This window comes from Oncorhynchus keta, unplaced genomic scaffold (genome assembly GCF_023373465.1).
Source record: "Oncorhynchus keta strain PuntledgeMale-10-30-2019 unplaced genomic scaffold, Oket_V2 Un_contig_833_pilon_pilon, whole genome shotgun sequence".
Taxonomy (NCBI): Eukaryota; Metazoa; Chordata; class Actinopteri; order Salmoniformes; family Salmonidae; genus Oncorhynchus; species Oncorhynchus keta.
Genome location: NW_026289992.1, coordinates 238269 through 262996, shown reverse-complemented (window position 1 = coordinate 262996; position 24728 = coordinate 238269). Strand labels below are relative to the sequence as shown.

At 46.4% G+C, this 24728-nt stretch overlaps 1 protein-coding gene across 23 annotated transcripts; it reads right to left on the bottom strand.

The window, feature by feature from the left end:
- Positions 1-984: 984 nt before the first annotated feature.
- Positions 985-24128, bottom strand: fbxl22 (F-box and leucine-rich repeat protein 22). Of its 23 annotated transcripts, none has more exons than XR_008125117.1 (4): positions 23583-24128; positions 1726-2315; positions 1585-1678; positions 985-1490 (listed from the first exon to the last, which is right to left on the bottom strand). XR_008125117.1 is itself a non-coding variant. In XM_052512432.1 (2 exons), the coding sequence occupies exons 1-2, from the start codon at positions 23957-23959 to the stop codon at positions 1958-1960; spliced, it is 735 nt and encodes a 244-aa protein (XP_052368392.1). In that variant the 5' UTR covers positions 23960-24128; the 3' UTR covers positions 985-1957. The 23 variants fall into 23 exon arrangements, 1 of the variants encoding a protein (XP_052368392.1); XR_008125120.1 differs by having other exon boundaries at positions 1632-1678; XR_008125122.1 differs by having other exon boundaries at positions 1773-2315.
- Positions 24129-24728: the final 600 nt, after the last annotated feature.

The following is a 24728-nucleotide window of genomic DNA, read 5'->3' as shown; positions in this document are numbered from 1 at the left end:
CAGTAGTTATATTCTTTATTCATTCTGACTATTCATTCTGTATCTACAGTACTGTAGTTCTGACTATTCATTCTGGATCTACAGTACAGTAGTTCTATCTATTAATTCTGGATCTACAGTAGTTCTATCTATTCATTCTGTATCTACAGTACAGTAGTTCTATCTATTAATTCTGTATCTACAGTACAGTAGTTATATCTATTCATTCTGGATCTACAGTACTGTAGTTCTATCTATTAATTCTGTATCTACAGTAGTTCTAACTATTCATTCTGTATCTACAGTAGTTATATCTCTTCATTCTGTATCTACAGTAGTTCTAACTATTCATTCTGTATCTACAGTAATTATATATATTCAATGTGTATCTACAGTAGTTCTACCTATTCATTCTGTATCTACAGTAGTTCTGTCTATTCATTCTGTATCTACAGTAGTTCTACCTATTCATTCTGTATCTACAGTAGTTCTACCTATTCAATGTGTATCTACAGTAGTTATATCTCTCCCCTCCTCCCCATGCCCTCTCCCCCTCCTCCCCATTCCCTCTCCCCCTCCTCCCCTTGTCCTTCCTCGCCCTCTCCTCCCCTTGCCCTTCCTCGCCCTCTCCCTCTCCTCCCCTTGCCCTTCCTCGCCCTCTCCTCCCCTTGTCCTCTCCCCTCCTCTCCCTCTCCTCCCCTTGCCCTTCCTCGCCCTCTCCTCCCCTTGTCCTCTCCCCTCCTCTCCCTCTCCCCCTCGACCTCTCCCCTTTCCCCCTCACATCTCTCCATACGGAGAACATGTTGGTAACTCTGCACTACAGTCCATATCCACAGAGTCCAGTAAAGTAAGCAACTTAATGTGTTGAAAAGGGAATTGGTCCAACATAGCCTGCACTGCACTGCTGTTTTCTGGGAATGAAACGTGAGGAGTTACATGTGAATGACTCAATCAGTTTATATAACATTGAGGAGTGACAGGCTTACATTCAGTTAGGGACCTCGACTGTGTCAACCACCGTTAGTGTTTAATAAAACAAACATTAAAACAAGTCATCAAATCTCAGTATAAAACCCAACCAGACAAAGAGTATGAAACACCTCACATAAAGTCGGTATAAAGTCAAAACAATTATAATAATTGGCACTTTTAATTCAGAACTGAAACAATTTTTTGCTCCTATCAATAAGACTGAAGTCCAAAACAAGTCCAGTGACCCTCCCATTCACCTTTAGGCATTTCAACACTGCCTCCTAGTGGTGACACTATGGACTGTATCCCAAATATTCCCTACAGTACTATTTACCAGAGCGCAATGGGCCCTTGTCAAATGTAGTGCACTATATAGGGAATATGGTGCTATTTGAGAAGCAGATGTCTGTGGTTAAGTCTATGGTCCTCAGGAGAACTGAAGAACCTTCTGCAGTCCATATTGGGTTCTGGTCATCAGGATAACGGAAGAACCTTCAGCAGTCCCTATGGGGTTCTGGTCATCAGGATAACTGAAGAACCTTCAGCAGTCCATATTGGGTTCTGGTCATCAGGATAACTGAAGAACCTTCAGCAGTCCATATTGGGTTCTGGTCATCAGGATAACGGAAGAACCTTCAGCAGTCCATATTGGGTTCTGGTCATCAGGATAACGGAAGAACCTTCAGCAGTCCATATTGGGTTCTGGTCATCAGGATAACGGAAGAACCTTCAGCAGTCCCTATGGGGTTCTGGTCATCAGGATAACTGAAGAACCTTCAGCAGTCCATATTGGGTTCTGGTCATCAGGATAACGGAAGAACCTTCAGCAGTCCATATTGGGTTCTGGTCATCAGGATAACTGAAGAACCTTCAGCAGTCCATATTGGGTTCTGGTCATCAGGATAACGGAAGAATCTTCAGCAGTCCATATTGGGTTCTGGTCATAGCTCCCTATTCCCCATGTAGTGCACTCCTTTTAACCAGGGCCCATAGAGACACAGCCTCATCAGGAGAACATTAGGCCCTTCTGCATAAGTCTCCGTCTGAGTGGTAGCTGCGTCCTCTTGTCCGGTTTACTATCAGGAATCATCCCTGCGCTCCTCTCAGCGGTCAGCCTAATGTCCGGCCGTCTTTCTCGGATCATCTCCAGCCCTGCCTGGGTAACGTTGCGGCAGAAGTCCACCGTGACCTGGTGGAGGCCGACCCCATGGAGCACCAGGGCCTGCAGGGTCAGGTCTGTGACCCGGACACAGTTCTCCAGATGGAGGGAGCGGAGGCGACTGCAGCTCTGCAGAACACAGATTACTTCCTGGTCTGAGATATGCCCGCAGCCAGACAGGGTCAGGGACAGCAGGTTAGGACACCTGGAGAAAGGAAGAATCATCTATATTTGACATTGTAGTAATTTAGCAGGCGTTCTTAAAGAGAGACTTAGTTAGTGAATTCATCTTAAGATAGCTAGGTGAAACAACCACGTTATCACAGTACGTAGTAATGTTTTCCTCAATAAAGAAGGTATCAGAAAAGTTAGTGCCAGTAGGTAAAATGTGTGGTAAATAAAGCATACATAACATGATATACAGTAACAGTCAAAGACCTGGAGGGAGGAAGAGACCAGGTTAAGGCTGGTACTAAACTAACCAGACCTGGAGGGAGGAAGGACAAGAGACCAGGTTAAGGCTGGTACTAAACTAACCAGACCTGGAGGGAGGAAGGAAGAGACCAGGTTAAGGCTGGTACTAAACTAACCAGACCTGGAGGGAGGACAAGAGACCAGGTTAAGGCTGGTACTAAACTAACCAGACCTGGAGGGAGGACAAGAGACCAGGTTAAGGCTGGTACTAAACTAACCAGACCTGGAGGGAGGAAGAGACCAGGTTAAGGCTGGTACTAAACTAACCAGACCTGGAGGGAGGAAGAGACCAGGTTAAGGCTGGTACTAAACTAACCAGACCTGGAGGGAGGAAGAGACCAGGTTAAGGCTGGTACTAAGATAAAATAACATGTTAAGATGGTCATACTACTATAGCCGATAGAAACGCATTGAATAACACATTCATATTAATGGCAAAAAAGACAGTCAAAATAAAGTCTCTCTCCTGTGTCTAAAACACGAAAGCTAAAGCTGAGGAAATATCTACATTTTTTTGCACATTTTTAAACCCTTTTTTTTTTGACGACACAAAACTACTTCCTACATTTGTACGGGTCACCTTCAGAGTCCCGTGACACTCGTGGGGGTCGTAGAGGAACATGGAGAACACCATCATGTTTGTGAGAGCCTCCCCATTCCACAGTGGGGTCATATCAGTTTGTTTCAGACAGAGGTTGCAGCATTAGAATGATCGACTTCAGAGGAGCAGTCCCATTGGGGTTGTGGGGGTCGTAGAGCAAAACAGCCAAACCATTTGGACGCTACAGACATTTTTTTGTGAAAAGACCTATTTATTTTCGGGATGTCTCAAGGTCTGACAAACACCACTGTAGCACTAGAAAGCCTATATAGGCGGATGCGGCTATTGACACACAAGGGTGTGTCAATAGACTCTTAAGGCTGTTAAGCGATGCTGGGACCTTGAAAAGCACTGTATAAATGCATTGTATTAATATTACACTGAACAACCTATACATACAGAGTGCCTTCAGAAAGTATTCAGACCCCTTGACTTTGACATTTTGTTACGTTACAGCCTTATCCTAAAAGGGATTAAATCAATGTTTTTCCTCATCAATCTAAATAATGACATCACACCATCACAATACTCCATAATGACATCACAATCGCCCATAATGACATCACAATACCTTATAATGACAAAGTGAAAAAATGTTTACAAAATGTACTAAAAATATAAAACAGAAATACCTTATTCACTATGACAGAGCTCCAGAGTTCCTCTGTGGAGAAGGGAGAACCTTCCAGAAGGACATACATCTCTGCAGAACTCCACCAAATCAGGTAGAGTGGCCAGACGGAAGCTACTCCTCACTAAAAGGACACGACAGACCGCTTGGAGTTTGCCAAAAGACACCTAAATATTCTCTGATCTAATGAAACCAAGAATAAACTCATTGGCCTGAATGCCAAGTGTCACATCTAGAGGAAACCTGGCACCATCCCTACAGTGAAGCACGGTGGTGGCAGCATCATGCTGTGGAGATGTTTTTCAGCGGCCGGGACTGGGAGACTAGTCAGGATCAAGAGAAAGCTGAACGGAGCAAGGTACAGTGAGATCCCTGATGAAATCCTGCTTCAGAACGCTCAGGACCTCAGGCTGGGGTGAAGGTTCACCTTCCGACAGGACAACGACCCTAAGCACACAAACTAGACAAGAAGGAGTGGCTTCGGGACAACTCTCTGAGTAAAGGGTCTGAATACTTATGTAAATGTGAGGCTGGGGTGAAGGTTCACCTTCCGACAGGACAACGACCCTAAGCAAGACAAGCAGGAGTGGCTTCGGGACAACTCTCTGAATGTCTGTGAGTGCCAAGCCAGAGCCTGGACTTGAACCCGATAGAACATCTCTGGAGACCTGAAAATAGCTGTGCAGTAACGCTCCCCATCCAACCTGACAGAGCTTGAGAGGATCTGCAGAGAAGAATGGGAGAAACTCCCCAAATACAGGTGCGCCAAGCTTGTAGTGTCATGCCAAAGAAAACTCTAGGCTGTCATCGCTGCCAAAAGCGCTTCAACAAAGTACTGAGTAAAGGGTCTGAATACTTATGGAAATGTGATATTTCAGTTCATTTATTCTCAACACCTGTTTTTGCTTTGTCATTATAGGGTATTGTGTATAGATTGATGAGGGGGAAAAACTATTTCCCTCTTCCCCTCCTTCCCCTCCTCCCCATTCCCTCTCCTCCCCCTCCTCCCCTTGCCCTCTCCCCCTCCTCCCCTTGTCCTCTCCCCCTCCTCCCCTTGCCCTCTCCCCCTCCTCCCCATGCCCTCTCCCCCTCCTCCCCATGCCCTCTCCCCCTCCTCCCCTTGCCCTCTCCCCTCCTCCCCTCCTCCCCCTCCTCCCCATGCCCTCTCCCCCTCCTCCCCATGCCCTCTCCCCCTCCTCCCCATGCCCTCTCCCCCTCCTCCCCATGCCCTCTCCCCTCCTCCCCATGCCCTCTCCCCTCCTCCCCTTGCCCTCCCCCTCCCCCCATGCCCTCTCCCCCCTCCTCCCCATGCCTCTCCCCTCCCCCCATGCCCTCTCCCCTCCTCCCCCCATGCCCTCTCCCCCTCCTCCCCATGCCCTCTCCGCCTCCTCCCCATGCCCTCTCCCCCTCCTCCCCCTCCTCCCCTTGCCCTCTCCCCTCTATTTTTGCTCCTATCAATAAGACTGAAGTCCAAAACAAGTCAACAGTGACCCTCCCATTCACCTTTAGGCATTTCAATACTGCCTCCTAGTGGTGACACTATGGACTGTATCCCAAATATTCCCTACAGTACTATTTACCAGAGCGCAATGGGCCCTTGTCAAATGTAGTGCACTATATAGGGAATATGGTGCTATTTGAGAAGCAGATGTCTGTGGTTAAGTCTATGGTCCTCGGGATAACTGAAGAACCTTCTGCAGTCCATATTGGGTTCTGGTCATCAGGATAACTGAAGAACCTTCAGCAGTCCATATTGGGTTCTGGTCATCAGGATAACTGAAGAACCTTCAGCAGTCCATATTGGGTTCTGGTCATCAGGATAACTGAAGAACCTTCTGCAGTCCACATTGGGTTCTGGTCATCAGGATAACTGAAGAACCTTCAGCAGTCCGTATTGGGTGGGCTGTTATTAACAGGTGTTTTAGGGTGGGCTGTTATTAACGGGTGTTGTAGGGTGGGCTGTTATTAACAACTGTTCTCGGGTGGGCTGTTATTAACGGGTGTTCTACAGTGGGCTGTTATTAACGGGTGTTCTACGGTGGGCTGTTAATAACAGGTGTTCTACAGTGGGCTGTTATTAACAGGTGTTCTACAGTGGGCTGTTATTAACAGGTGTTCTACAGTGGGCTGTTATTAACAGGTGTTCTACAGTGGGCTGTTAATAACAGGTGTTCTACAGTGGGCTGTTAATAACAGGTGTTCTACAGTGGGCTGTTATTAACAGGTGTTCTACAGTGGGCTGTTATTAACAGGTGTTCTACAGTGGGCTGTTAATAACAGGTGTTCTACAGTGGGCTGTTATTAACAGGTGTTCTACAGTGGGCTGTTATTAACAGGTGTTCTACAGTGGGCTGTTAATAACAGGTGTTCTACAGTGGGCTGTTATTAACAGGTGTTCTACAGTGGGCTGTTAATAACAGGTGTTCTACAGTGGGCTGTTATTAACAGGTGTTCTACAGTGGGCTGTTAATAACAGGTGTTCTACAGTGGGCTGTTAATAACAGGTGTTCTACAGTGGGCTGTTATTAACAGGTGTTCTACAGTGGGCTGTTAATAACAGGTGTTCTACAGTGGGCTGTTATTAACAGGTGTTCTACAGTGGGCTGTTAATAACAGGTGTTCTACAGTGGGCTGTTATTAACAGGTGTTCTACAGTGGGCTGTTATTAACAGGTGTTCTCGGGTGGGCTGTTATTAACAGGTGTTCTCGGGTGGGCTGTTATTAACAGGTGTTCTAGGGTGGGCTGTTATTAACGGGTGTTCTACAGTGGGCTGTTAATAACGGGTGTTCTAGGGTGGGCTGTTAATAACAGGTGTTCTCGGGTGGGCTGTTATTAACAGGTGTTCTCGGGTGGGCTGTTAATAACAGGTGTTCTAGGGTGGGCTGTTATAACGGGTGTTCTAGGTGGGCTGTTAACTGGTGTTCTACAGTGGGCTGTTATTAACAACTGTTCTAGGGTGGGCTGTTATTAACAGGTGTTCTAGGGTGGGCTGTTATTAACGGGTGTTCTACAGTGGGCTGTTATTAACGGGTGTTCTACAGTGGGCTGTTAATAACGGGTGTTCTAGGGTGGGCTGTTATTAACAGGTATTCTAGGGTGGGCTGTTATTAACGGGTGTTCTACAGTGGGCTGTTATTAACGGGTGTTCTAGGGTGGGCTGTTATTAACGGGTGTTCTACAGTGGGCTGTTAATAACGGGTGTTCTAGGGTGGGCTGTTATTAACAGGTGTTCTAGGGTGGGCTGTTATTAACGGGTGTTCTACAGTGGGCTGTTATTAACGGGTGTTCTAGGGTGGGCTGTTAATAACGGGTGTTCTACAGTGGGCTGTTATTAACGGGTGTTCTACAGTGGGCTGTTATTAACGGGTGTTCTACAGTGGGCTGTTATTAACGGGTGTTCTAGGGTGGGCTGTTATTAACGGGTGTTCTACAGTGGGCTGTTAATAACGGGTGTTCTAGGGTGGGCTGTTAATAACAGGTGTTCTCGGGTGGGCTGTTATTAACAGGTGTTCTCGGGTGGGCTGTTAATAACAGGTGTTCTACAGTGGGCTGTTAATAACAGGTGTTCTACAGTGGGCTGTTAATAACAGGTGTTCTACAGTGGGCTGTTATTAACGGGTGTTCTACAGTGGGCTGTTATTAACAGGTGTTCTACAGTGGGCTGTTAATAACGGGTGTTCTAGGTAGGGCTGTTATTAACAACTGTTCTCGGGTGGGCTGTTATTAACGGGTGTTCTAGGGTGGGCTGTTATTAACGGGTGTTCTAGGGTGGGCTGTTAATAACGGGTGTTCTAGGGTGGGCTGTTAATAACGGGTGTTCTAGGGTGGGCTGTTAATAACGGGTGTTCTAGGGTGGGCTGTTATTAACGGGTGTTCTAGGGTGGGCTGTTAATAACGGGTGTTCTAGGGTGGGCTGTTATTAACAGGTGTTCTACAGTGGGCTGTTATTAACAACTGTTCTCGGGTGGGCTGTTATTAACAAGTGTTCTAGGGTGGGCTGTTAATAACGGGTGTTCTAGGGTGGGCTGTTATTAACAGGTGTTCTACAGTGGGCTGTTAATAACAGGTGTTCTAGGGTGGGCTGTTAATAACGGGTGTTCTAGGGTGGGCTGTTATTAACAGGTGTTCTACAGTGGGCTGTTAATAACAGGTGTTCTAGGGTGGGCTGTTAATAACGGGTGTTCTAGGGTGGGCTGTTATTAACAGGTGTTCTACAGTGGGCTGTTATTAACAACTGTTCTAGGGTGGGCTGTTAATAACGGGTGTTCTCGGGTGGGCTGTTAATAACAGGTGTTCTACAGTGGGCTGTTAATAACGGGTGTTCTCGGGTGGGCTGTTAATAACAGGTGTTCTAGGGTGGGCTGTTAATAACAAGTGTTCTCGGGTGGGCTGTTATTAACGGGTGTTCTACAGTGGGCTGTTATTAACGGGTGTTCTAGGGTGGGCTGTTAATAACGGGTGTTCTACAGTGGGCTGTTATTAACGGGTGTTCTAGGGTGGGCTGTTATTAACGGGTGTTCTACAGTGGGCTGTTATTAACAGGTGTTCTAGGGTGGGCTGTTAATAACAAGTGTTCTCGGGTGGGCTGTTATTAACAGGTGTTCTACAGTGGGCTGTTATTAACGGGTGTTCTAGGGTGGGCTGTTAATAACGGGTGTTCTACGGTGGGCTGTTAATAACAAGTGTTCTCGGGTGGGCTGTTATTAACGGGTGTTCTACAGTGGGCTGTTAATAACAAGTGTTCTAGGGTGGGCTGTTATTAACGGGTGTTCTAGGGTGGGCTGTTAATAACGGGTGTTCTACAGTGGGCTGTTATTAACAGGTGTTCTAGGGTGGGCTGTTATTAACGGGTGTTCTAGGGTGGGCTGTTATTAACGGGTGTTCTAGGGTGGGCTGTTATTAACGGGTGTTCTAGGGTGGGCTGTTATTAACAGGTGTTCTACAGTGGGCTGTTAATAACGGGTGTTCTCAGGTGGGCTGTTAATAACAGGTGTTCTAGGGTGGGCTGTTAATAACAAGTGTTCTCGGGTGGGCTGTTATTAACGGGTGTTCTACAGTGGGCTGTTATTAACGTGTGTTCTAGGGTGGGCTGTTAATAACGGGTGTTCTACAGTGGGCTGTTATTAACAGGTGTTCTACAGTGGGCTGTTATTAACGGGTGTTCTAGGGTGGGCTGTTATTAACGGGTGTTCTAGGGTGGGCTGTTAATAACGGGTGTTCTACAGTGGGCTGTTATTAACAGGTGTTCTAGGGTGGGCTGTTATTAACGGGTGTTCTAGGGTGGGCTGTTAATAACGGGTGTTCTACAGTGGGCTGTTATTAACAGGTGTTCTACAGTGGGCTGTTATTAACAGGTGTTCTAGGGTGGGCTGTTAATAACGGGTGTTCTAGGGTGGGCTGTTATTAACAGGTGTTCTAGGGTGGGCTGTTAATAACGGGTGTTCTACAGTGGGCTGTTAATAACGGGTGTTCTACAGTGGGCTGTTAATAACGGGTGTTCTACAGTGGGCTGTTATTAACGGGTGTTCTACAGTGGGCTGTTATTAACGGGTGTTCTAGGGTGGGCTGTTAATAACGGGTGTTCTACAGTGGGCTGTTATTAACGGGTGTTCTACAGTGGGCTGTTATTAACGGGTGTTCTAGGGTGGGCTGTTATTAACAGGTGTTCTACAGTGGGCTGTTAATAACGGGTGTTCTCGGGTGGGCTGTTAATAACGGGTGTTCTCGGGTGGGCTGTTATTAACGGGTGTTCTAGGGTGGGCTGTTAATAACGGGTGTTCTACAGTGGGCTGTTAATAACAGGTGTTCTACAGTGGGCTGTTAATAACAGGTGTTCTACAGTGGGCTGTTATTAACGGGTGTTCTACAGTGGGCTGTTAATAACGGGTGTTCTAGGGTGGGCTGTTAATAACGGGTGTTCTACAGTGGGCTGTTATTAACAGGTGTTCTACAGTGGGCTGTTAATAACAGGTGTTCTACAGTGGGCTGTTAATAACAGGTGTTCTACAGTGGGCTGTTATTAACAAGTGTTCTACAGTGGGCTGTTAATAACAGGTGTTCTACAGTGGGCTGTTAATAACAGGTGTTCTACAGTGGGCTGTTATTAACAGGTGTTCTCGGGTGGGCTGTTGTTAACAGGTGTTCTACAGTGGGCTGTTAATAACGGGTGTTCTACAGTGGGCTGTTATTAACGGGTGTTCTAGGGTGGGCTGTTATTAACGGGTGTTCTAGGGTGGGCTGTTAATAACGGGTGTTCTAGGGTGGGCTGTTAATAACGGGTGTTCTAGGGTGGGCTGTTATTAACGGGTGTTCTAGGGTGGGCTGTTAATAACGGGTGTTCTAGGGTGGGCTGTTATTAACAGGTGTTCTACAGTGGGCTGTTATTAACAACTGTTCTCGGGTGGGCTGTTAATAACAGGTGTTCTAGGGTGGGCTGTTATTAACAGGTGTTCTACAGTGGGCTGTTATTAACAACTGTTCTAGGGTGGGCTGTTAATAACGGGTGTTCTACAGTGGGCTGTTAATAACGGGTGTTCTCGGGTGGGCTGTTAATAACAGGTGTTCTACAGCGGGCTGTTAATAACAAGTGTTCTCGGGTGGGCTGTTATTAACGGGTGTTCTAGGGTGGGCTGTTAATAACGGGTGTTCTAGGGTGGGCTGTTATTAACGGGTGTTCTACAGTGGGCTGTTATTAACGGGTGTTCTACAGTGGGCTGTTATTAACGGGTGTTCTAGGGTGGGCTGTTATTAACAGGTGTTCTACAGTGGGCTGTTAATAACGGGTGTTCTCGGGTGGGCTGTTAATAACGGGTGTTCTCGGGTGGGCTGTTATTAACGGGTGTTCTAGGGTGGGCTGTTAATAACGGGTGTTCTACAGTGGGCTGTTAATAACAGGTGTTCTACAGTGGGCTGTTAATAACAGGTGTTCTACAGTGGGCTGTTATTAACGGGTGTTCTACAGTGGGCTGTTAATAACGGGTGTTCTAGGGTGGGCTGTTAATAACGGGTGTTCTACAGTGGGCTGTTATTAACAGGTGTTCTACAGTGGGCTGTTAATAACAGGTGTTCTACAGTGGGCTGTTAATAACAGGTGTTCTACAGTGGGCTGTTATTAACAAGTGTTCTACAGTGGGCTGTTAATAACAGGTGTTCTACAGTGGGCTGTTAATAACAGGTGTTCTACAGTGGGCTGTTATTAACAGGTGTTCTCGGGTGGGCTGTTATTAACAGGTGTTCTACAGTGGGCTGTTAATAACGGGTGTTCTACAGTGGGCTGTTATTAACGGGTGTTCTAGGGTGGGCTGTTATTAACGGGTGTTCTAGGGTGGGCTGTTAATAACGGGTGTTCTAGGGTGGGCTGTTAATAACGGGTGTTCTAGGGTGGGCTGTTATTAACGGGTGTTCTAGGGTGGGCTGTTAATAACGGGTGTTCTAGGGTGGGCTGTTATTAACAGGTGTTCTACAGTGGGCTGTTATTAACAACTGTTCTCGGGTGGGCTGTTAATAACAGGTGTTCTAGGGTGGGCCGTTATTAACAGGTGTTCTACAGTGGGCTGTTATTAACAACTGTTCTAGGGTGGGCTGTTAATAACGGGTGTTCTACAGTGGGCTGTTAATAACGGGTGTTCTCGGGTGGGCTGTTAATAACAGGTGTTCTACAGTGGGCTGTTAATAACAAGTGTTCTCGGGTGGGCTGTTATTAACGGGTGTTCTAGGGTGGGCTGTTATTAACGGGTGTTCTAGGGTGGGCTGTTAATAACGGGTGTTCTAGGGTGGGCTGTTAATAACGGGTGTTCTAGGGTGGGCTGTTATTAACGGGTGTTCTAGGGTGGGCTGTTAATAACGGGTGTTCTAGGGTGGGCTGTTATTAACAGGTGTTCTACAGTGGGCTGTTATTAACAACTGTTCTCGGGTGGGCTGTTAATAACAGGTGTTCTAGGGTGGGCTGTTATTAACAGGTGTTCTACAGTGGGCTGTTATTAACAACTGTTCTAGGGTGGGCTGTTAATAACGGGTGTTCTACAGTGGGCTGTTAATAACGGGTGTTCTCGGGTGGGCTGTTAATAACAGGTGTTCTACAGTGGGCTGTTAATAACAAGTGTTCTCGGGTGGGCTGTTATTAACGGGTGTTCTAGGGTGGGCTGTTATTAACGGGTGTTCTAGGGTGGGCTGTTAATAACGGGTGTTCTAGGGTGGGCTGTTATTAACGGGTGTTCTACAGTGGGCTGTTATTAACGGGTGTTCTAGGGTGGGCTGTTAATAACAAGTGTTCTCGGGTGGGCTGTTATTAACGGGTGTTCTACAGTGGGCTGTTAATAACAAGTGTTCTAGGGTGGGCTGTTATTAACGGGTGTTCTAGGGTGGGCTGTTAATAACGGGTGTTCTACAGTGGGCTGTTATTAACAGGTGTTCTAGGGTGGGCTGTTATTAACGGGTGTTCCAGGGTGGGCTGTTAATAACAGGTGTTCTAGGGTGGGCTGTTATTAACAGGTGTTCTACAGTGGGCTGTTAATAACGGGTGTTCTCGGGTGGGCTGTTAATAACAGGTGTTCTAGGGTGGGCTGTTATTAACGGGTGTTCCAGGGTGGGCTGTTAATAACAGGTGTTCTAGGGTGGGCTGTTATTAACAGGTGTTCTACAGTGGGCTGTTAATAACGGGTGTTCTCGGGTGGGCTGTTAATAACAGGTGTTCTAGGGTGGGCTGTTAATAACAGGTGTTCTAGGGTGGGCTGTTATTAACAGGTGTTCTACAGTGGGCTGTTATTAACGGGTGTTCTCGGGTGGGCTGTTATTAACGGGTGTTCTACAGTGGGCTGTTATTAATGGGTGTTCTAGGGTGGGCTGTTATTAACGGGTGTTCTACAGTGGGCTGTTATTAACGGGTGTTCTATGGTGGGCTGTTAATAACGGGTGTTCTACAGTGGGCTGTTATTAACGGGTGTTCTACAGTGGGCTGTTAATAACGGGTGTTCTAGGGTGGGCTGTTAATAACGGGTGTTCTAGGGTGGGCTGTTATTAACAGGTGTTCTACAGTGGGCTGTTAATAACAGGTGTTCTACAGTGGGCTGTTAATAACAGGTGTTCTACAGTGGGCTGTTAATAACAGGTGTTCTACAGTGGGCTGTTATTAACAGGTATTCTCGGGTGGGCTGTTATTAACAGGTGTTCTACAGTGGGCTGTTAATAACGGGTGTTCTAGGTAGGGCTGTTATTAACAACTGTTCTCGGGTGGGCTGTTATTAACGGGTGTTCTAGGGTGGGCTGTTAATAACGGGTGTTCTAGGGTGGGCTGTTAATAACGGGTGTTCTAGGGTGGGCTGTTATTAACGGGTGTTCTAGGGTGGGCTGTTAATAACGGGTGTTCTAGGGTGGGCTGTTATTAACAGGTGTTCTACAGTGGGCTGTTATTAACAACTGTTCTCGGGTGGGCTGTTAATAACAGGTGTTCTAGGGTGGGCTGTTATTAACAGGTGTTCTACAGTGGGCTGTTATTAACAACTGTTCTAGGGTGGGCTGTTAATAACGGGTGTTCTCGGGTGGGCTGTTAATAACAGGTGTTCTACAGTGGGCTGTTAATAACGGGTGTTCTCGGGTGGGCTGTTAATAACAGGTGTTCTAGGGTGGGCTGTTAATAACAAGTGTTCTCGGGTGGGCTGTTATTAACGGGTGTTCTACAGTGGGCTGTTATTAACGGGTGTTCTAGGGTGGGCTGTTAATAACGGGTGTTCTACAGTGGGCTGTTATTAACGGGTGTTCTACGGTGGGCTGTTAATAACGGGTGTTCTAGGGTGGGCTGTTATTAACGGGTGTTCTACAGTGGGCTGTTATTAACGGGTGTTCTAGGGTGGGCTGTTAATAACAAGTGTTCTCGGGTGGGCTGTTATTAACGGGTGTTCTACAGTGGGCTGTTAATAACAAGTGTTCTCGGGTGGGCTGTTATTAACGGGTGTTCTACAGTGGGCTGTTATTAACGGGTGTTCTAGGGTGGGCTGTTAATAACGGGTGTTCTACAGTGGGCTGTTATTAACGGGTGTTCTACAGTGGGCTGTTATTAACGGGTGTTCTAGGGTGGGCTGTTATTAACGGGTGTTCTACAGTGGGCTGTTATTAACGGGTGTTCTAGGGTGGGCTGTTAATAACGGGTGTTCTAGGGTGGGCTGTTAATAACGGGTGTTCTACAGTGGGCTGTTATTAACGGGTGTTCTACAGTGGGCTGTTAATAACGGGTGTTCTAGGGTGGGCTGTTATTAACGGGTGTTCTAGGGTGGGCTGTTAATAACGGGTGTTCTACAGTGGGCTGTTATTAACGGGTGTTCTAGGGTGGGCTGTTATTAACGGGTGTTCTAGGGTGGGCTGTTATTAACGGTTGTTCTAGGGTGGGCTGTTATTAACAGGTGTTCTACAGTGGGCTGTTATTAACAGGTGTTCTACAGTGGGCTGTTAATAACGGGTGTTCTAGGGTGGGCTGTTAATAACGGGTGTTCTAGGGTGGGCTGTTATTAACGGGTGTTCTAGGGTGGGCTGTTATTAACGGGTGTTCTAGGGTGGGCTGTTATTAACGGGTGTTCTAGGGTGGGCTGTTAATAACGGGTGTTCTACAGTGGGCTGTTAATAACGGGTGTTCTACAGTGGGCTGTTAATAACGGGTGTTCTAGGGTGGGCTGTTAATAACGGGTGTTCTAGGGTGGGCTGTTATTAACGGGTGTTCTAGGGTGGGCTGTTATTAACGGGTGTTCTAGGGTGGGCTGTTATTAACGGGTGTTCTAGGGTGGGCTGTTATTAACGGGTGTTCTAGGGTGGGCTGTTAATAACGGGTGTTCTACAGTGGGCTGTTAATAACGGGTGTTCTACAGTGGGCTGTTATTAACGGGTGTTCTACAGTGGGCTGTTATTAACGGGTGTTCTACAGTGGGCTGTTATTAACGGGTGTTCTAGGGTGGGCTGTTAATAACGGGTGTTCTAGGGTGGGCTGTTAATAACAGGTGTTCTACAGTGGGCTGTTATTAACAGGTGTTCTACAGTGGGCTGTTATTAACGGGTGTTCTACAGTGGGCTGTTAATAACGGGTGTTCTACAGTGGGCTGTTATTAACGGGTGTTCTACAGTGGGCTGTTATTAACGGGTGTTCTACAGTGGGCTGTTAATAACGGGTGTTCTACAGTGGGCTGTTATTAACGGGTGTTCTACAGTGGGCTGTTATTAACGGGTGTTCTAGGGTGGGCTGTTAATAACGGGTGTTCTACAGTGGGCTGTTATTAACAGGTGTTCTACAGTGGGCTGTTATTAACGGGTGTTCTACAGTGGGCTGTTATTAACGGGTGTTCTACAGTGGGCTGTTAATAACGGGTGTTCTACAGTGGGCTGTTATTAACAGGTGTTCTACAGTGGGCTGTTATTAACGGGTGTTCTAGGGTGGGCTGTTATTAACGGGTGTTCTACAGTGGGCTGTTATTAACAGGTGTTCTACAGTGGGCTGTTATTAACGGGTGTTCTAGGGTGGGCTGTTATTAACGGGTGTTCTACGGTGGGCTGTTATTAACGGGTGTTCTAGGGTGTTCTACAGTGGGCTGTTAATAACGGGTGTTCTAGGGTGTTCTACAGTGGGCTGTTAATAACGGGTGTTCTAGGGTGTTCTACAGTGGGCTGTTAATAACGGGTGTTCTACAGTGGGCTGTTATTAACGGTTGTTCTAGGGTGGGCTGTTATTAACAGGTGTTCTCGGGTGGGCTGTTAATAACAGGTGTTCTAGGGTGGGCTGTTATTAACAGGTGTTCTACAGTGGGCTGTTATTAACAACTGTTCTAGGGTGGGCTGTTAATAACGGGTGTTCTCGGGTGGGCTGTTAATAACAGGTGTTCTACAGTGGGCTGTTAATAACGGGTGTTCTAGGGTGGGCTGTTAATAACGGGTGTTCTACGGTGGGCTGTTATTAACGGGTGTTTTACGGTGGGCTGTTAATAATGGGTGTTCTAGGGTGGGCTGTTAATAACGGGTGTTCTACAGTGGGCTGTTATTAACGGGTGTTCTAGGGTGGGCTGTTAATAACGGGTGTTCTACAGTGGGCTGTTAATAACGGGTGTTCTACAGTGGGCTGTTATTAACGGGTGTTCTAGGGTGGGCTGTTAATAACGGGTGTTCTGCAGTGGGCTGTTAATAACGGGTGTTCTACAGTGGGCTGTTAATAACGGGTGTTCTAGGGTGGGCTGTTATTAACGGGTGTTCTAGGGTGGGCTGTTAATAACGGGTGTTCTACGGTGGGCTGTTATTAACGGGTGTTCTACAGTGGGCTGTTATTAACGGGTGTTCTACAGTGGGCTGTTAATAACGGGTGTTCTACGGTGGGCTGTTAATAACGGGTGTTCTACGGTGGGCTGTTATTAACGGGTGTTCTACAGTGGGCTGTTAATAACGGGTGTTCTACGGTGGGCTGTTAATAACGGGTGTTCTACGGTGGGCTGTTAATAACGGGTGTTCTCGGGTGGGCTGTTATTAACGGTGTTCTACGGTGGGCTGTTATTAACGGGTGTTCTCGGGTGGGCTGTTATTAACGGGTGTTCTCGGGTGGGCTGTTATTAACGGGTGTTCTCGGGTGGGCTGTTAATAACGGGTGTTCTCGGGTGGGCTGTTAATAACGGGTGTTCTAGGGTGTTCTACAGTGGGCTGTTAATAACGGGTGTTCTACGGTGGGCTGTTATTAACGGGTGTTCTCGGGTGGGCTGTTAATAACGGGTGTTCTAGGGTGTTCTACAGTGGGCTGTTAATAACGGGTGTTCTACAGTGGGCTGTTAATAACGGGTGTTCTACAGTGGGCTGTTAATAACAGGTGTTCTACAGTGGGCTGTTATTAACAAGTGTTCTAGGGTGGGCTGTTAATAACAGGTGTTCTAGGGTGGGCTGTTAATAACAAGTGTTTTACGGGGGGCTGTTATTAACAGGTGTTTTACGGTGGGCTGTTAATAACAGGTGTTCTGTGGTATTATAGTGCGCTCCAACATTATTGGGACAGATTCTGTTGTGTCCAATAGAAGTTCATGGTAAATAACGTATTGTGTCATGACTTTTGCTTTTATTGTAAATAAGACTAGAATGTTTCTGAACACTTCCACATTAATCTGGGTGCTACCATGGTTAAGGATAATCCTGAATGAATCGTGAGAAAGTTGCTTGTTGTGATGATATAAAATGCTAACCTCCCCTGTTATTGGTAATGGTGAGAGGTTAGCATGTCTTGGGGGTACGATATAAAATGCTAACCTCCCCTGTTATTGTAATGGTGAGAGGTTAGCATGTCTTGGGGGTATGATATAAGATGCTAACCTCCCCTGTTATTGTAATGCTGAGAGGTTAGCATGTCTTGGGGGTATGATATAAAATGCTAACCTCCCCTGTTATTGTAATGGTGAGAGGAGAGCATGTCTTGGGGGTATGATATAATATGCTAATCTCCCCTGTTATTGTAATGCTGAGAGGTTAGCATGTCTTGGGGGTACGATTTAAAATGCTAACCTCCCCTGTTATTGGGAATGGTGAGAGGTTAGCATGTCTTGGGGGTATGATATAATATGCTAACCTCCCCTGTTATTGTAATGGTGAGATGTTTGCATGTCTTGGGGGTACGATTTAAAATGCTAACCTCCCCTGTTATTGGTAATGGTGAGAGGTTAGCATGTCTTGGGGGTACGATATAAAATGCTAACCTCCCCTGTTATTGTAATGGTGAGAGGTTAGCATGTCTTGGGGGTACGATATAAAATGCTAACCTCCCCTGTTATTGGTAATGGTGAGAGGTTAGCATGTCTTAGGGGTACGATATAAAATGCTAACCTCCCCTGTTATTGGTAATGGTGAGAGGTTAGCATGTCTTGGGGGTACGATATAAAATGCTAACCTCCCCTGTTATTGGTAATGGTGAGAGGTTAGCATGTCTTGGGGGTACGATATAAAATGCTAACCTCCCCTGTTATTGGTAATGGTGAGAGGTTAGCATGTCTTAGGGGTACGATATAAAATGCTAACCTCCCCTGTTATTGGTAATGGTGAGAGGTTAGCATGTCTTGGGGGTACGATATAAAATGCTAACCTCCCCTGTTATTGGTAATGGTGAGAGGTTAGCATGTCTTGGGGGTACGATATAAAATGCTAACCTCCCCTGTTATTGGTAATGGTGAGATGTTTGCATGTCTTGGGGGTACGATATAAAATGCTAACCTCCCCTGTTATTGTAATGGTGAGAGGTTAGCATGTCTTAGGGGTACGATATAAAATGCTAACCTCCCCTGTTATTGGTAATGGTGAGAGGTTAGCATGTCTTAGGGGTACGATATAAAATGCTAACCTCCCCTGTTATTGGTAATGGTGAGAGGTTAGCATGTCTTGGGGGTACGATATAAAATGCTAACCTCCCCTGTTATTGGTAATGGTGAGAGGTTAGCATGTCTTGGGGGTACGATATAAAATGCTAACCTCCCCTGTTATTGGTAATGGTGAGAGGTTAGCATGTCTTAGGGGTATGATATAAAATGCTAACCTCCCCTGTTATTGGTAATGGTGAGAGGTTAGCATGTCTTAGGGGTTAGAATATTTGGGTTATAAAGTCTAACTTTCTCATGCATCATCATTGACGATTCATTCAGGATGATCCATAATCACAGTAGCTTCCACATTAATGTATTCGTGTTCTATTCTACATTGTATTCTATGTACAAAAGGTGCTTTTCGTTTCTAAACAGTTCACCCAATATGGATGACAGTCTGCACTTTAACCTCATATTCATTGTGTCTTTTCAAATCCAAAGTGATGGAGTACAGAGCCTAAACAAATTGTCAGTGTCCCAATACTTCTGTTTTTTCTGTTATATTGTGATTTTATGTGACGTTCTTCTCTAGGGGGTTGAAGAGGATTTCTCACATTCAACAGACGTGCTTCTCTAGGGGGTTGAAGAGGATTTATCTTACAGGCAACACTCCCCTCGGTCATCTCACAGCTGTGACCTCAACACAGAAACAATACCACTTAAAACAATGAGCCCCGTAGAGCCCACAGACAGACTCTCAGTAACTGTAGCAAGACCAGCTCACCTGGGATGTCAGGAAGCTAGAGAGCAGCTGTTGCTCCTCCAACATACCTACAACCTGTTCCTGCTAGTCTAGTCTGGAGACAGGCTGACAAGTGTCCTGGGGGGAGCCCCTGTGTTTCTCTCAGAGAGTGTGTGTGAAAGAGACAGACAGTAACTGATGGCAGCAGCAGTAGGATGTACATAATGTTTCTGCCACCGTCTCTTATGACCAAAAAGAGCTTCTGGACATCAGGACAGGGATTTACTCGCCTTGTGCTGGACGAAGATTTTTAACGAAGGATTTACTTCAGACACAGACAAAACCCTGTGATTCGCATGAAGAAGAGACAGAGATATCGGGGTCGTAGGTCGGGGTGCCTTGTTAGGATCCGACTGCAAGTGGGTAATCTGCCTCTACCATCAGTCTTATTAGCCAACGTACAATCATTGGATAACAAAATGGAGGAGCACGAATATCCTATCAACAGGACATTACAAACTGTAATATCTTATGTTTCACCGAGTCGTGGCTGAACGATGACATGGATAGCTGGCTGGGTTTACGCTGCGTCGGAAAGAAAAGCTGCCTAAGGGGTGGCGGTCTATGTATATTTGTAAACAGCTGGTGCACGAAATCTAATATTAACGAAGTAATGCGTACGGCCCAGTACATCACTGGGGCCAAGCTTCCTGCCATCCAGGACCTATCTACCAGGCAGTGTCAGAGGAAGGCCCTAAAATTTGTCAAAGACTCTGACCACGCCCCAGTCATATCTGACCCACGCCCCAGTCATATCTGACCCACGCCCCAGTCATATCTGACCCACGCCCCAGTCATATCTGACCCACGCCCCAGTCATATCTGACCCACGCCCCAGTCATATCTGACCCACGCCCCAGTCATATCTGACCACGCCCCAGTCATATCTGACCCAAGCCCCAGTCATATCTGACCACGCCCCAGTCATATCTGACCACGCCCCAGTCATATCTGACCACGCCCCAGTCATATCTGACCACGTCCGAGTCATATCTGACCACGCCCCAGTCATATCTGACCACGCCCCAGTCATATCTGACCACGCCCCAGTCATATCTGACCCACGCCCCAGTCATATCTGACCCACGCCCCCGTCATATCTGACCCACGCCCCAGTCATATCTGACCCACGCCCCAGTCATATCTGACCCACGCCCCAGTCAATCTGACCCACGCCCCAGTCATATCTGACCCACGCCCCCCCAGTCATATCTGACCACGCCCCAGTCATATCTGACCACGCCCCAGTCATATCTGACCCACGCCCCGGTCATATCTGACCCACGCCCCAGTCATATCTGACCACGTCCGACATATCGCCGCCCCAGTCATATCTGACCCAAGCCCCAGTCATATCTGACCCACGCCCCAGTCATATCTGACAACGCCCCAGTCATATCTGACCCACGCCCCAGTCATATCTGACCCACGCCCCAGTCATATCTGACCCACGCCCCAGTCCAATCTGACCCACGCCCCAGTCATATCTGACCCACGCCCCAGTCATATCTGACCCACGCCCCAGTCATATCTGACAACGCCCCAGTCATATCTGACCACATATCTGACCACGCCCCAGTCATATCTGACCACGCCCCAGTCATATCTGACCCACGCCCCGGTCATATCTGACCCACGCCCCGGTCATATCTGACCACGCCCCAGTCATATCTGACCACGCCCCGGTCATATCTGACCACGCCCCAGTCATATCTGACCACGCCCCAGTCATATGTGGATCTGGATCTCGGCACAACAACAACCCCTAAAATAAGATATTGGAGACGTAATGCATTCACCCTTAAAGTGGAACTGACAGCTTTTTAACTACTTTCCAGATAATATCCGTCCAAAATACCACATTTCCAGTATGCTACAAAACCAGCTTTGGCTAATATGCTACCGTATCTATTTATGTAGCAAGTTAAAAACACAGAGCCTAATGTTAGCTTGCTAGCAGCTAGGAGGACGTCATGTCAGTGGAGGAGTGGGTGGCTGTCCTCTGATCGTTTTTCATTGGCTACAGCAAGAGATGTACGTGCCATTTGGTTAGCTAGCAATAAATGGCCATCACTATGCTGAACGACTAATCCAGTTAGCATCTCTCTGGCTAGCGATCTACTCTGATTTCAGAGCACTCTTCAGACATAGTAAAATTCATCAGTTATTCTGCACTAACAAGCAAGACTCGGCGAAGAAGGAAAGAAATTCCACAAATTAACACCTGTTAATTGAAATGCAATCCAGTTGACTATCTCATGAAGCTGGTTGAGAGAATGCCAAGAGTGTGCAAAGCATTGTGTCCCACCACCCGCCAACCACTCTTTTTACGCTTCTGCTACTCTCTGTTCATCATATATACACAGTCACTTTAACGATATCTACATGTACATACTACCTCAATAAGCCTGACTAACAGGTGTCTGTATATAGCCTTGCTACTCTTTTTTCAAATGTCTTTTTACTGTTGTTTTATTTCTTTACTTACATACACACACACCTTTTTTGGGCACCATTGGTTAGAGCGTGTAATTCAGCATTTCACTGTAAGGTTTACACCTGTGATATTCGGCGCACGTGACAAATAAACTTTGATTTGGAGGCTATTTGGGTTGCTATTTGAAGAATCTCAAATATAAAATATATTTAGATTTGTTTAACACTTTTTTGTTACCTACATGATTCCATATGTGTTATTTCATAGTTTTAATGTCTTCACTATTATTCTACATTGTAGAAAATAGAAATAAAAGAAAAACCCTTGAATATGTAGATGTTCTAAATCTTAGTCAATTTGTCCTAATTAATCTTGTCCCCTAAAATGGGGGGACTACGTACCAAAAGTGCTGTAATTTCGAAACAATTGGGAATCGCCTGCTCGTCTTTCTGCAACTTGCCTGCCAATGCATGCGTTGTCCCAACCAAGTTGGCTAGCTTGCTGGCTAGCTACTTCCAGACACAAATGAGAGAACAGCTAACTCTGACCAGGATCTAGAGTGCTGGTGACTAACTGTGCTGCTATCAATAATTACCCTAACAATAATGTACTGCTGTCAATAATTACCCTAACTAGTCAAACGTTTAGTATTTCGTCCCATATTCCTATAGGACGTAGTGACTACATCAAGCTTGTGACTCTAGAAACTTGTTGGATGCATTTGCTGTTTGTTTTGGTTGTGTTTCAGATCATTTTGTGCCCAATAAAAATGAACACTAAATAATGTACATTTACTTACTGTAAATAATAATGTTTCTAAACACTTTCACAATAATGTGGATGCTACCATGATTACCGATAGTCCTGAATGAATCGGGAATAATGATGAGTGAGAAAGTTAAAGGCATAAATATCAGATCCTGAGGTTTTCGTCAAAGATCTCTGTTGATCTTTCCCTCGATCCTGACTAGTCTCTCAGTCCCTGCCGCTGAAGAAAAACATCCCCATAGCATGCTGTTGCCACCACCAGGCTTCACTGTACGGATGGTGCCAGGTTTCCTCCCGACGTGCCGGTTGGAATTCAGGTCAGAGTTCAATCTTGGTTTCATCAGACCAGACAATATTGTTTCTCATGGTGTGAGAGTATTTAGGTGCCTTTTGGCAAATTCCAAGCAGGCTTTCATGTGCCTTTTACTGAGGAGTGGCTTCTGTCTGGCCAATCTGCCATAAAGGCCTGATTGGTGGAGTGCTGCAGAGATGGGAGAACCTTCAGAAGGACAACCATCTCCACAGAGGAACTCTGGAGCTCTGTCAGAGGGGCCATCGGGTTCTTGGTCACCTCTCTGACTAAGGCCCTTCTCCGATTACTCAGTTTGAGAGGGCAGCCAGCTCTAGGAAGAGTCTTGGTGGTTCCAAACTTCTTCCATTTAAGAATGATAGAGGTTACTGTGTTCTTGAGGACCTTCAAAGCTGCAGAATAATGGAGGCTACTGTGTTCTTGGGGATCTTCAATACTGCAGAATGATGGAGGCCCCTGTGTTCTTGGGGACCTTCAGTGCTGCAGAAATGTTTTGGTACCCTTCCCCAGATCTGTGCCTCGACACAATCCTGTCTCGGAGCTCTACGGTCAATTCCTTCGACCTCATGGCTTGGTTTTTGCTCTGACATGTACTGTCAACTGTGGGACCTTATATAGACAGGTGTGTGCCTTTACAAATCATGTCCAATCAATTGAATTTACAACAGTTGGACTCCAATCAAGTTGTAGAAACTTCAAGGATGATCAATGGAAACAGGATGCATCTGAGCTCAATTTCGAGTCTCCTAGAAAAGGGTCTGAATACAGTATGTTTTTTATTTTTTTAAATAAATTCATAAACATTTCTAATAACCTGTTTTAGCTTGGTCATTATGAGGTTGTGTGAGTAGATCGATGAGGATGTTTATTTAATCAATTATAGAATAAGGCTGTTACGAAACAAAATGTGGAACAAGTCAAGGGGTCTGAATACTTTCCGAATGCCCTGTATATAAACAGAAACACAGGTTAACATGTATAAACAGAAACACAGGTTAACATGTATAAACAGAAACACAGGTTAACATGTATAAACAGAAACACAGGTTAACATGTATAAACAGAAACACAGGTTAACATGTATAAACAGAAACACAGGTTAACATGTATAAACAGAAACACAGGTTAACATGTATAAACAGATATTTACTTACATGGTACAGACACGTTCTAGGAAGCTGCTGACCAGACTCTCATGTTTACTACAGAGATCCTTCTGGAACTGATTCTTCATCCAGTCCTCTATGTTACAGACCTTGACCCTGGAGCTGTGCCAGGTGACAGCCAGATAGCGCAGTGACGATCCTAACACATAGTTCTCTCTGCTCAGCTCAGAGGGGGAGTGGAACAAGAGCAGTGACCACAGTCTGGGGTCCAGGTAGACCTCTCTGAGCCGATGGCAGGTCAGGGAGAAAGACCTACAACTGTCTTTATCCAGGTAGGAGAGGAGGTGGAGGAGACACTCCTGGTTCAACTGGGTGATGGTGAGGTCCGTTGTGGGCTGGATGAGCTTGGTGGTGCTGGCGTCCATGGTTGAGACAGACACAGGAAGACTGGCTGACCAGGCTCCGATGGACAGAGAGAGGCCTCGTCTGATCCTCGGGTCCCCAAAGCTTACCACTGACCAGCTGCCTCCAGGCTACAATGAGGCAGCAGCAAATTGACTGTATTGTCATGCCTGGATATATGATGCCTTCTCAGCACAGGCTGAGAGCTTGGAGCAGGGTGGGGGCTCGAGGGTAACACAGTTGCTGCTGGACATATAAGGCTGTGGAATGGAGGTTATTTTGGGAGGTGGAGGCCAACTGTTTGGTGGAGCTGTCAGAGAGCGAAGTGTGAGAGCTAAGACACACACTCCCTCTGTGAGAGACAGACACACACACACAAATCCCTCTCTCCCATCTGTCAACCTGTTTTCCCCCCCAGGTTCTGGCTCTCTGGACAGGGACAGATGTTTACACTAGCGTAGAGGCCCAGAATCTCAAATACATACATCAGCCTGAACATACACCTTAAATATAAACATTATGTTCACTGGACATGCTGCCTTGTCCTGCTGTTTTGGAGTCTCTCTCTACCGCACCTGCTGTCTCTAACTCTGAATGACCGGCTATGAAAAGCCAACTGACTCCTGAGGTGCTGACCTGTTGCACCCTCTACAACCACTGTGATTATTATTATCTGACCCTGCTGGTCATCTATGAACATTTGAACATCTTGGCCATGTTCTGTTATAATCTCCACCCGGCACAGCCAGAAGAGGACTGGCCACCCCACATAGCCTGGTTCCTCTCTAGGTT

Excerpts from the sequence above, each read along its gene's own strand:
- fbxl22 (XM_052512432.1), bottom strand. The coding sequence starts at position 23,959 with ATGGACGCCAGCACCACCAAGCTCATCCAGCCCACAACGGACCTCACC. Across the intron at positions 2,316-23,582 it reads CTAGAACGTGTCTGTACCAT|GTGTCCTAACCTGCTGTCCC; the intron begins GTAAGTAAATAT and ends TCCTTTCTCCAG.